The following is a 12,273-nucleotide window of genomic DNA, read 5'->3' on the forward strand; positions in this document are numbered from 1 at the left end:
CCATTACTTTTGGTCCCTTAACAAGTGGGAGGCACATATGCAAACTGTTGTAATTCCTACACTGTTCACCTGATTTGGATGTAAATACCCTCAAATTAAAGCTGACAGTCTGCAGTTAAAGCACATCTTGTTCATTTAATTTCAAATCCATTGTGGTGGTGTATAAAGCCAAAAATGTTAGAATTGTGTTGATGTCCCAATATTTATGGACCTGACTGTATATATATATATATATATATATATTTTTATTTTTTTGGTAATGTGTGTGTGTGTATATATATATATATATATATATATATATATATATATATATATAAAAAAATATATTTTTATTTTTATTTTTTTTTAATGTGTGTATGTGTATATATGTATATATATATATATATATATATATATATATATGTATAATTTATTTTTTTTTAAATTTATATGTATGTGTGTGTGTATATATATATATATTATTTGTATAGTGCCAACAGTGTACATGATGCTTTACATTATTACAATATGAAAGGGTGATAGTACAGCACAATTCAATACAAGAGTACTAAAGACAAAATCTTTATTATATATAATATACTGCATATATTAATTCTTCAATGAGTAAATTCATGGTGGGTTGCAGTTTTGATAAACAGCCACAGGGCGGTAGTGTGGCACTATAGTATGAAGGAGGGTACAGCTGTGACCGCTGCAGTACTCATAAATGGCCACATGATGGCACTGCGGAGCTGTAGTGACCATTTTTACTTTGCAGTTTTAACAATGAACGCACGATGGCGCCTGCATGGCTACAAAACTGCCTGAGATGCATAACCCGGAAGAACAGGCGGCAGCGGCTGGAACGCACAAACCGGAAGTTCCGGGGAGCTGGAAGAGGAAGCAGGAGCCACAGTTGTTACTGGCAGCAGGTATTGACAATCCTTTGAAGCTTCCTTTGTATATTTGTATATTCTGATTAGTGACAGCGTGTGTCTGGTCACTGGGATGGCAGGAGAGGACGAATAATTCTATTATTTATTTCTTATAAAAGGGTGTACAACATATCAATGGCTGCTGTGTCCTGGTGGGTGTGATATGTTTGAATAAGCAAATTAGGAACTTATAAGTAAATAAATGCACAGATGATACCAAAAAACAAAACAAAAATCTTCAGGCCTCGTTCACAAGGGTGCGCAAGTTCCTGGCGGCAGAAAATTGCATTCATTTAGATGTGTTTGCATTTACGTGCGTTTTAGCACATTTGCGTGCTGTAAAAACGGAACTGTACAGCCATGGTCACACCTCTCCTCAATTATTTTTTTTTTTTGTACGTTGATAAATGCAGGGCTACATAATGCCCCCCCCCCCCCCCCCCAAATGCACCTGTCTGAATGGCCCAATTCATTCGTGCAGAAATCTGTTTTTTACGTGTGAATGAGGTGTAGCAAAGAAATAATGATGGATGTGGGCGTTCATTAGTAGAGGGGGTTGGGATGGCAGCTGATCCTCATTTGGGGTGTCCTGGGGGTCACCATTGTGGAGGAGGGGGGTCATACTTGGGGGGATGAGCCATTATTAGACCAACATGGACAATGGAGAGACCAGTAGTTGGGATTTGGGAGAGGAGTGGGTGGTGATCAATGAGGTGGCAGGAGGGGGGCTGGTTGACCATCAGTCTAGAAAAGAGAAGATGCTCTGTAGTCTTGGTGGATGAAGATTCGGCAGGGTCAGGGACCGTCATCAGTCTGGGTGGAGGTCTGTAATTGCATATGAATAGGTGAGGGATGGGGATCGGGTCACCAGTGCCTATCGGAGGTGGAGGTATATAGTGTGGTCAGTAGTCTAGTGGAGAGAGTTGTGGGTGGTCACCAGTATGGGGAGACAGTGGATTCACATCCACAGAAGTGGGTCCCAGCTGAGTTGGGGAGTCTGGGGTGGTCATAAATCCTAGGGAAGGAAATGTGGGTGTTCATTGGTTGGTGGTCATTTGTCCAGGGAGGGAGCTATGGGTGTTCATTAGTCAACAGGTCTTGGTGTGGGTGAAGGCATTTTGGCACCCCTCAATAGGTGGAGTTTGGGTAGAAGTGGGCATCAATCAACGTTATCAGTGCAGTATGTGGTCATCCGTCTGAGAAGGGGAGCTGTGGATGGCCGTTGGTGGTGGGTGGATGGATGATCATTCCAGGAACAGATATTGCAGGAGCTTATCAGTGCGGGGAGAGGTTTGTGGTCAGTGGGGTGGTGGAGGCTCAGATGGTCAAAGGTCCAGGGGAGGGAGCTGTAGGTGCTCATTGATTGTGACAGGTAGATGGAAGATTGTAGGTTCTCATCACTTTGGGAGAAGGGTTCCCGGTGGTCATCAATGGGTGGGTGATGCTTAGATAGTTGTAGATTGAGAGGAGGATGCTGTGGTTGGTCATTGCTTGTAGGGGGTAGATGGCTGATCAGTCCAGAGAGGGGTCTGGCAGGTTCTCATTCATTCAGGGAGAGGTTTGTGATGCTCATCAGTGGGTTGGTGGAGGCTCAGATGGTCATAGGTCCAGGGGAAGGAGCTGTAGGTGCTCATTGATTGTGGCTGGTGGGTGATAAGTCAAGAACAGGTCTTGCATGTCCTCATTAGTGCTGGAGGAAGGTTGTGGGTACTGCTCAGTGGGGTGGGTGAGGCCTGGATTGTTCTAAGCACAGGGAAGGGAGCTGTGGGTGGTCACTGGTTGTAGCGGGTGAATAGAAGATTGGTCGAGAGAGAGAGAGGTCTTATAGGTTCTCATCACTTTGGGAGGAGGTTTGTCGGTGCTTATCAGTGGTGTTGGTAATGCTTAGATAGTTGTAAGTTGAGAGGATGGTGCTGTGGGTGGTCATCAGTTGTAGGGGTAGATGGTTGATCAGTCCAGAGAGGGGTCTTACAGGTTCTCATCAGTGTGGAAGGAGGTTGAGGGTGACTGAGAAGGGAGGGAGCTGTGAGTGATCATTGGTTGTGGCAGGTTGATGGATGGCCATCAGTCTATAGAAGGTGTTGCTGGTGCTCACCAGTGGCTTGGTTTGGAAAGGAGGGGAGCATACAATGAAAAAAGTCTGCTGATTATCTTAAAAGTTAAGCTGTGTGCAGAATCTTCTTTCGGCTTCTCTCCAGCATCCAGGCGCCCTCCAGCTATAGCCTGGAAGTGATATCGTACAATTAAGAGGGCGCTCCAGGGAAGGGGTTGGAAGCTTTACAGGTAAGGTTTTAATGGGAGGATTCAGATTTTTTATAGTTTTACAGGCACTGAGGCCAGTTCTCCATGAATATTTCCCATTCAATCATCCAGTCCACCATCATGAGAAGACCCATCCTGCAATGAGTGGAGCATTGGTTGAGTGTAAGGGGCACAGGAGTGATAAACTAGGTAGATCTGAAGGGTCTCAACACTGGGTGTAGATAGAACCTCAGAGGTGGTGAGATCAGATTATTACGAGGAAGGTCGGGGAGCACTAAAAGGGTAAAATAATATCAAACCAAAGCTGTTTTATTTTAAAGGAGAACCGCACTCAAAGGTCCCACTTGTCATCAGCTGTCTTCTTAAAGCCCCCCTCACCAGCGTGTATCAAAGACTTCTCCGAAGACCTGGCAAGGCACTGCAGTCATTCCTTTCCCTGTTACCAAAATAACTCTCTTATAGATCTAATGACTTCTTCACTGACCATGGATGTAGACTGGGGCCGTGTGACGGAGCGGATGTTAAACCTTACCCTGGAGATCATCTACCTACTGACCGGAGAGGTGAGGAGGATTCTGGGAGGTCACATGACCACTCTCGTCTCTATTAATAAAACACAGACCTGACCGGAGAGGTGAGGAGGATTCTGGGAGGTCACGTGACATCACTCTATTAAAAATACATATAGCCAACCGATTCTTGAAGGCTCGTAATACATCAGACTCACTTCTGCTTTAACAGGGATCTAAATAGTAACACTAGGGATTCTGGGAACACTTTTATTTGTAAAATGTACAAATCTTTTCCCCAATATACAGGATTACATACTAGTGAAGACATCTGGACTGTATGTATTCTCACGCAATCATCCCTATGGGCATGGAAAGTTTGGCACAACCCAGAGCTCCATGAAGGTACCTCCACCCTTCTCCCTGATATCTGAGAACAAAAACAAACAGAAGGTTCTGGAAGTCACTAACAAGATCATCGAACTGCTGACGGGAGAGGTGAGTGGTGCCGGGAATTCTGGGACATTCTCCAGTAACAGACAAGGGATGTGTCTGGATGGTGACTGTATCATTGTGTGTGTCAGGTTCCTATAAGGTGTCAGGATGTCACTGTCTATTTCTCCATGGAGGAGTGGGAGTATTTAGAAGGACACAAGGACCTCTACAAGGACGTCATGATGGACAATCAGCCGCCCCTCACATCACCGGGTAAGAGAAGACTTTATTGTAAAGGAGAGAGCAGTACGGAGGGTCCACCTAGATCCCCCATCATCTGATAAACACATAAAAACAATAGATTGTCAGTGTGTGTGTTTCCTACAGATGGGTCCAGTAGTGGGAACCCACCAGAGAGATGTCCCCGTCCTCTGTATTCCCGGGATTCCACACAGGAAGGTCACACCACCCCTCACCATCAGGTAGATGGATCCAGTCATGGGAACCCACCAGAGAGATGTCTCCGTCCTCTGTATTCCCGGGACTCCACACAGGAAGGTCACACCATCCCTCACCATCATCAGGTAGATGGATCCAGTAATGGGAACCCACCACAGAGATGTCCCCATCCTCTGTATTCCCGGGATTCCACACAAGAAGGTCAAACCATCCCTCACCATCATCAGGTAGATGGATCCAGTAATAGGAACCCACCAGAGAGATGTCCTCAATATGCTCTGGCTTCCACACCGGAAGATCATGAGGTCCCTCACCAGGAAGATCATGAGATCCCTCACCAGCATCAGGTAGAGGTTTATTTAAGAGTCTCAACAAAGTGACTGTGCACCATTTGATCTACAGAGAATCTACATTTTTGTGTTTTGTGGATTCTTTTTAGGGTGAAGAAGGTGTGATTACTATTAAAGCTGAAGTCTATGATGACGACGACAAAGTGCTGTCTGTGAGGGGTGATGAGTCTTGTAAGGAGGAGGAAGTACCTCCAGGGATCAGCACAGGTGAGAAATAAACTGTAAATCCAGAGAAGAGTCCCAGATTCTCCTTGTTCAGTCACTAAAACAATGTCTTCTTCTCTACTCTTCTCCTTCATTTGGTATGTTTCCTACAGATGTGTCCAATTCACCAGAGAGATTTCTCCGTCCTCTACATTCCCAGTATACCACACAAGAACATCAAAACATCCCTCACGATGATCTGGTAGGAGGAGAAGAAAGTCTCACCAAAATGATTCAAGGCTGTGTGAACTGTAAAAAGCAGTTGTTTAAACATCATCAAGTCAAGACATGATTGTTTTTTTTTAATTTGTCCTCTAGTTTGAAAATGATGTAGAGGACGAGGTCTACATGACAACCTATCAGCAATGTAAGGAGGAGGAATGTCCTATAGAGATCAATGCAGGTAAGTCATAAATGTTTCTTTTGCCATGGGAAATATTAGAAACGTAACTGTTATTAGGTTTGTTGGGCCTTGTGGTACAGTTCTTGTCTAGATCAGATGGCTTTTCGTCTTTTTCCTCAAAGGTTTGGCACCATCTCTTGAAATAATAATCACCCCATCATCAGTTTTTCTTCCCAGTAGACTTGTGGTCTTTCAGGTCATGCTAATTTTTTGGTAAAATGACCATTATAAGGTCAAAGAACCAGCAAATTAACTCAAAAGAGGTGAACTTTAAGATCAACCTCCCCCCACTCACAGGCCATTATCTTGGACAACGGCTTTGGTTGATTTTGCTCTTCTGGTAACTCTTCTTCTCTACGTTTTTCATCTGCTGTCTTCTGCTGCATAATCTGTTGTTTTTTTGTTAATCCATTTGGATCTGCGGTTTCATTTCTGCGATCTGTGTGGTTTTCTTTTTCTTTTTTGAATTGGATCTTTTTGAACAGTCGCAGAAAACATGTCACTGAGTGATTGTAGGTGTCCATTGGCTTCTTTGCTTCACTCCCATATTTTCCAGACGTTGGCGTCACACAGGGGTGGACTGACCATTTGAGAACTCGGGCACTGCCCGAGGGCTCTGGGTCAGTAGGGGGCCCCATCAGATGCTCCTGGTATTTTTTTATTTTTTTTTTATTTTTCATAGGCTTTTTTGGGTGTGGGTGAGGTCACAGGGGCCCCATGATCCCCCTATTGCCCGGGAGGCCCCATGAGTTGTCAGTCCGCCCCTGGTGTCACATATGATTCTCTAGTTGATTGCTGGTGACCATAGAGTTTTTCACTCCTTCTCAGTCACAGACCACAAAGATTGTCATAGCCACTAAGCATAGGTGGTTCTGTCTTGGGATCTTTCAAAAACTAAATGAGGGCAAACTGACCAATGGTTCTCTCGTATGATAGTTTTATGAGGTGTTTCTTCTTTTTTTTTTTTTTTTTTTTTTTGTATAACATTAACCAGAATAGCTTGTGTTTTTAGTCGCGGCAGTGTTCATCACAGGAGTGTTTCAGGCTTTTGCAAAAAACATCTTCGCGGCGAGTAAAATATAAAAGATAAGAGATTGGCTGTGCCTAGGGATATCATCTGCCAGATTGTTAAAGAGCACCATTTTGGCCGCCTTTGTAAGGTCAAGAGAGGTCACAGAGGAGATCAGGGCAAACGCTCTGGTCCAGAAACGCTTAAAATGATTTTTAAAGTTTTTGGGGTTTTTTTTTTTTTTGTTTGTTTTTTAAATACAGGTGTACCTCGGTTCACGACCGGTGTGCCTCCGGTTAACGTAATTTTCCGTTTACGAATAAAAATCCATTGAAAATAATGCCTCGGTTTACAAATTTTTTACATATTTTTTTTTGCAATACAAAGTGTTTGTCAGTGTCGATTTTTAAATGCAATTGCCGCCCTTCTTCCTTCCCTTTTTTTTTTTTTTTTTTTTCTTCACTATAGCTCACAGAATTAGCTGTCACTTTCCCCAGAAACTTTGCTTCTTTTATCTCGGGAAATAAACTAAAAGGAAACTTTTTGTTTCTTTTAGCTGGGGGGAAAGTGACAGCTGATTCTCTGAGCTATAGTGAAGAAAAAAAAATCTGGTAATTACATTTAAAAACCATCACTGACCTATATGACAGCAACCTTCTCTTTTTTTTTTTTTTTTTTTTTACTTTTTTCTGACTTCCAGAACGATTAATTGGTTTTCAATACATTCCTTTGGGAAACTGCGTTTTTGGAGGAGAGGATTTCCGTTGAGGGCATCCCAAGAGTTCTGAGTAAATGTTCTTTTGGTTTGGTTTTATCCCTCCCGAGGTCAAGAAAGTGTCTTGTTCTGTATAGTCCCTTGATGATCAGTGTGCCCTGATCTGTGTAGCCCCAGCAGTGCCACCTGTCAGTTTCTCATCAATGCCACATATCAGTGCCCATCTGAGCTGCCTTTCAGTGCCGCCTATCAGTGCCATTTATGAGTGTTGCCTTTCAGTGCCTATCAGTGCCACCTACCAGTTGCCATCAATGCCACCTGCCAGTGCCCATCAGTGCCTACCAGTGTACATAAATGCCACATATCAGTGCCCATCTGAGCTGCCTTTCAGTGCTGCCTATCAGTGCCATATATGAGTGCTGCCTTTCAGTGCCACCTATCAGTGCCCATCACTGCAGCCTCATTAGCGCACATCAGCGAAGGAGAAAAATCACTTATTTATATAATTTTATAACAAAAACTAAGAAAAAACGTTTTGGTTTTTTTTCAAAATTTTCAGTGTTTTTTGGTTTGTTTAGTAAAAAAATAAAAAACCCTGAGGTGATTAAATACCACCAAAATAAAGCTCTATCTCTCTCAAAAAAATGATAAAAATTTCATACGGGTACAGTGTTTCATGACCGCGCAATTGTCATTTAAAGTGCGACAACGCTGAAAGCTGAAAATTGGCCTGGATAGGAAGGGTGTATAAGTGCCCGGTAGGCAGGAAGGGGGTGGAAGTGCCCGGCAGGCAGGAAGGGGGTATGAGTGGCAGGCAGGAAGGGGTATGAGTGCCCGGCAGGCTGGAAGGGGGTGGAAGTGCCCGGCGGGCAGGAAGGGGATGGAAGTGCCCGGCGGGCAGGAAGGGGATGGAAGTGCCCGGCGGGCAGGAAGGGGGTGGAAGTGCCCGGCGGGCAGGAAGGGGGTGGGAGTGCCCGGCGGGCAGGAAGGGGGTATGAGTGCCCGGCGGGCAGGAAGGGGGTAGAAGTGCCCTGTAGGTGAGGGGTTAACATAAACCAAATAGGCAGCCAAACAGTTTTCTTTCATTTTTGTAGAACTACTGGAGCTATATTTTGTAAAAACTTGAAAAATAAGTTATTAAAAGTTTTTTTTTTTTTTTTTTTTTTTTTTTTTTTTTTTCTATTCCCGGCAGACGGTCGTGAAGTCAGGAAGACCTTGAACAGGCATCTCACGTTGTCTCCATATTGGGACAGACAAGAGGACAACATCACAGAAGTTTCTCCAAGAGAAGATCAGGCCAGTCTACCTGTCTATCCAGTACTGAATAGGTCACCCACTCCATCCAACCTTCAGGAATCTTCTGCCGATACATCACTTATCCTGATCCCAAGCAGTAATCTAGGTCTTCCCGGTGCGGATTGGCCACCAGATCCTGCTGACCTTCAGGAAACTGGATACCATAAAGCTCTTAAAGGCAATAAATTACATCTCTGTTCTTTTTGCGGCAAACAGTTCACCACGCATGCTAACGTTGTGCGTCATGTGCGGACACACACGGGGGACAGGCCGTATTCCTGCTCTATATGCGGGAAAAGTTTCACACAGAAGTCCATTCTTCTCAACCACCAGAAGGTCCACACAGGGGACCGACCTTTCCCGTGCCCTGACTGTGGGAAATGCTTTGCTAAGAGCTCGGATGTTGTCAGACATAGAAGGGTTCACACCGGTGAGAGGCCCTACTTGTGCCTGGAGTGCGGGAAATCCTTCACGCAGAAATTCAGACTGAGAAACCATCAGCACTTCCATAATGAGGATAAGTTGCCTTTGCGGGGCTTAGCTGATAAATCCAATCAGTTTAGATGACACAGAAATTAACACTTCGAAAAAATCCCGTTTTTATACCCTTAATGTGGAAGCCAGCACTGAATAACCCTGCTCCAGGGGCGGACTAACAACTCATGGGGCCCCCGGGCAATAGGTGATCATGGGGCCCCTGTGTCCTTGCCCAAACTCAAAAAAGCCTATGAAAAAGGTACCAGGGACATCTCATGGGGCCCCCTACTGACCACGGGCCCTCGGGCAGTGCCCGAGTTTCCAGATGGTCAGTCCACCCCTGCCCTGCTCTGTAATAAATTCCCATTTTTTTACACACCAACTGAAATCTTGTTGCAGGTGGAAGTGCCTACACTGGCTACAGGAAAGAGGTAGAGAGCAGAAGAAATATAAGAACCCAACAGGTTGAGATGATTTGGATGAGGGGATAGAAACCAGGATTGATGAGGATGTAGCTCTGACAGTCTCACGTATTTATTCACTGAACAAGTTTTCAGAGCTGCAAACAGATGAGGCGTGTTAGGAAGCCTAAGTCTGACCAAGAAATAATTATGGACCCACAAAATGGGAGTTTCAATCTGTAAAGCACAGAAGATACACAGAACCAAGAAAAATGTTGGAAAATTTAGGATTTTGTTTCCCTTCTTCCGAAAATGGTGTATTATAATTATTATTATTATTATTAATAATAATTTTTTAAATTTTTATAAAATAAAGTTCAGGTTTGCCATGGTGTGTATGATGTTATTTGTATATAATATATGTATGTTTAGACACACCTTTTCTGACACTTTGTAAAAAATGTTTTTTTGCTAGAAAATTACTTAACCCCCTAAACATTATTTGTTTTTTTTTTCATATATATATATATATATATATATATACAGTGGGGATCGAAAGTTTGGGCACCCCAGCTAAAAATTTGTATTAATGTGCATAAAGAAGCCAAGAAAAGATGGAAAAATCTCCAAAAGGCATCAAATTACAGATTAGACATTCTTATAATATGTCAACAAAAGTTAGATTTTATTTCCATCATTTACACTTTCAAAATAACAGAAAACAAAACAATGGCATCTGCAAATGTTTGGGCACCCTGCAGAATTTATAGCATGCACTGCCCCCTTTGCCAAGCTGAGACCTGCCAGTGTCATGGATTGTTCTCAATCATCGTCTGGGAAGACCAGGTGATGTCAATCTCAAAGGTTTTAAATGCCCAGACTCATCTGACCTTACCCCAACAATCAGCACCATGGGTTCTTCTAAGCAGTTGTCTAGAAAACTGAAACTGAAAATAGTTGACGCTCACAAAGCTGGAGAAGGCTATAAGAAGATAGCAAAGCGTTTTCAGATGTCAATATCCTCTGTTCGGAATGTAGTTAAGAAATGGCAGTCATCAGGAACAGTGGAAGTTAAAGCAAGATCTGGAAGACCAAGAAAAATATCAGACAGAACAGCTCGCAGGATTGTGAGAAAAACAATTCAAAACCCACGTTTGACTGCACGATTCCTCTGGAAAGATCTGGCAGACACTGGAGTTGTGGTACACTATTCCACTGTAAAGAGATACTTGTACAAATATGGTCTTCATGGAAGAGTCATCAGAAGAAAACCTCTTCTACGTCCTCACCACAAAAATCATCATTTGAACTTTGCAAATGAACATATAGACAAGCCTGATGCATTTTGGAAACAAGTTCTGTGGACCGATGAGGGTAAAATTGAACTTTTTGGCCAGAATGAGCAAAGGTACGTTTGGAGAAGAAGGGGCACAGAATTTAATGAAAAGAACCTCTGTCCAACTGTTAAGCATGGGGTTGGATCAATCATGCTTTGGGGTTGTGTTGCAGCCAGTGGCACAGGGAACATCTCACGAGTAGAAGGAAAAATGGATTCAATAAAATTTCAGCAAATTTTGGATGGTAACTTGATGCCATCTGTGAAAAAGCTGAAGTTAAAGAGAGGATGGCTTCTACAAATGGATAATGATCCTAAACACACCTCGAAATCCACGGGGGATTACATCAAGAGGCGTAAACTGAAGGTTTTGCCATGGCCTTCACAATCTCCTGACGTCAACATAATTGAAAATCTATGGATAGACCTTAAAAGAGCAGTGCGTGACAGACAGCCCAGAAATCTCAAAGAACTGGAAGACTTTTGTAAGGAAGAATGGGCAAAGATACCTCAAACAAGAATTGAAAGACTCTTGGCTGGCTACAAAAAGCGTTTACAAGCTGTCATACTTGCCAAAGGGGGCAGTACAAGATATTAACTCTGCAGGGTGCCCAAACTTTTGCAGACACCATTTTTTTGTTTTCTGTTATTTTGAAAGTGTAAATGATGGAAATAAAATCTAACTTTTGTTGACATATTATAAGAATGTCTAATCTGTAATTTGATGCCTTTTGGAGATTTTTCCATCTTTCCTTGGCTTCTTTATGCACATTAATACAAATTTTTAGCTGGGGTGCCCAAACTTTCGATCCCCACTGTGTGTGTATATATATATATATATATATATATATATATATATATATATATATATATATATATATATATATATATATATATATATAATTTTTTTTTTTTTTTTAAAAAGATTATATAAAGCAGAGGCCCCCAGAGAATAAAATGACGGGTGTTGCAATTTTTATGTCACACGATATTTGCACTGCAGTATTTCAAAGGTAATTTTTGGGGAAAAAAACACTTTTCTGGATTTTAATGCACAAAAAACACAATATAATACCCAATTGTTTGGTAAAATGTAATCATGTTACGCCAAGTAAATAGATACCAAACATGTCACACCCTAAAATTCCACGCCAAAACGTTCATTGAAGGCCGACCTCACCACCAGTCGGAAACTCTGCCACCAGCCTTGTTTCTCCACTTTTTTTTCGTCATACCAATACAAACAAAAGAAATAAACATGAGAATGCTGAAACATTTGTAATTGCAACAATTTTTCTGGGCGAAGTGGTGCATTATCTGGCAAAAATGTAAGGGTGCCAATATTTTTGGCCATGACTGTATGTATGATTTGTTTTTAGTGAAAGTGGAGCCTTTCCTTTGGCATACTCTATGTCACAGGTGTCAAATACAAGGCCCGTGTGCTGAATCTGGCCTTCCAGGCCATTTCATGTGGCCGTTGCATCTTTTCTGCAGGTACCCCTT

General features: G+C 42.6%; 1 protein-coding gene across 2 annotated transcripts; it reads left to right on the forward strand.

Moving 5' to 3' along the window:
- The first annotated feature begins 807 nt into the window (after nt 1-807).
- LOC149453515 (uncharacterized) lies at nt 808-9,828 on the forward strand. Of its 2 annotated transcripts, none has more exons than XM_089688391.1 (9): nt 808-911; nt 3,639-3,739; nt 3,995-4,183; nt 4,270-4,393; nt 4,508-4,926; nt 5,019-5,136; nt 5,247-5,335; nt 5,452-5,536; nt 8,453-9,828. In XM_089688391.1, the coding sequence occupies exons 1-9, from the start codon at nt 809-811 to the stop codon at nt 9,121-9,123; spliced, it is 1,899 nt and encodes a 632-aa protein (XP_089544517.1). In that variant the 5' UTR covers nt 808; the 3' UTR covers nt 9,124-9,828. The 2 variants fall into 2 exon arrangements, with proteins under 2 accessions (XP_089544517.1, XP_089544518.1); XM_089688392.1 differs by having other exon boundaries at nt 4,607-4,926.
- The last annotated feature ends 2,445 nt before the right edge of the window (nt 9,829-12,273 follow it).

The sequence above is a fragment of the Staurois parvus genome, unplaced genomic scaffold, assembly GCF_062004578.1.
Source record: "Staurois parvus isolate SC_StPar_1 unplaced genomic scaffold, SC_StPar_1.0 ptg000449l, whole genome shotgun sequence".
NCBI lineage: Eukaryota > Metazoa > Chordata > Amphibia > Anura > Ranidae > Staurois > Staurois parvus.

Coding starts and splice junctions, on each gene's coding strand:
- LOC149453515 (XM_089688391.1), top strand. CDS start 809: ATGCATAACCCGGAAGAACAGGCGGCAGCGGCTGGAACGCACAAACCG. Junction 3,740..3,994: donor TCTACCTACTGACCGGAGAG/GTGAGGAGGATT, acceptor CCCAATATACAG/GATTACATACTAGTGAAGAC. Junction 5,537..8,452: donor TCCTATAGAGATCAATGCAG/GTAAGTCATAAA, acceptor TATTCCCGGCAG/ACGGTCGTGAAGTCAGGAAG.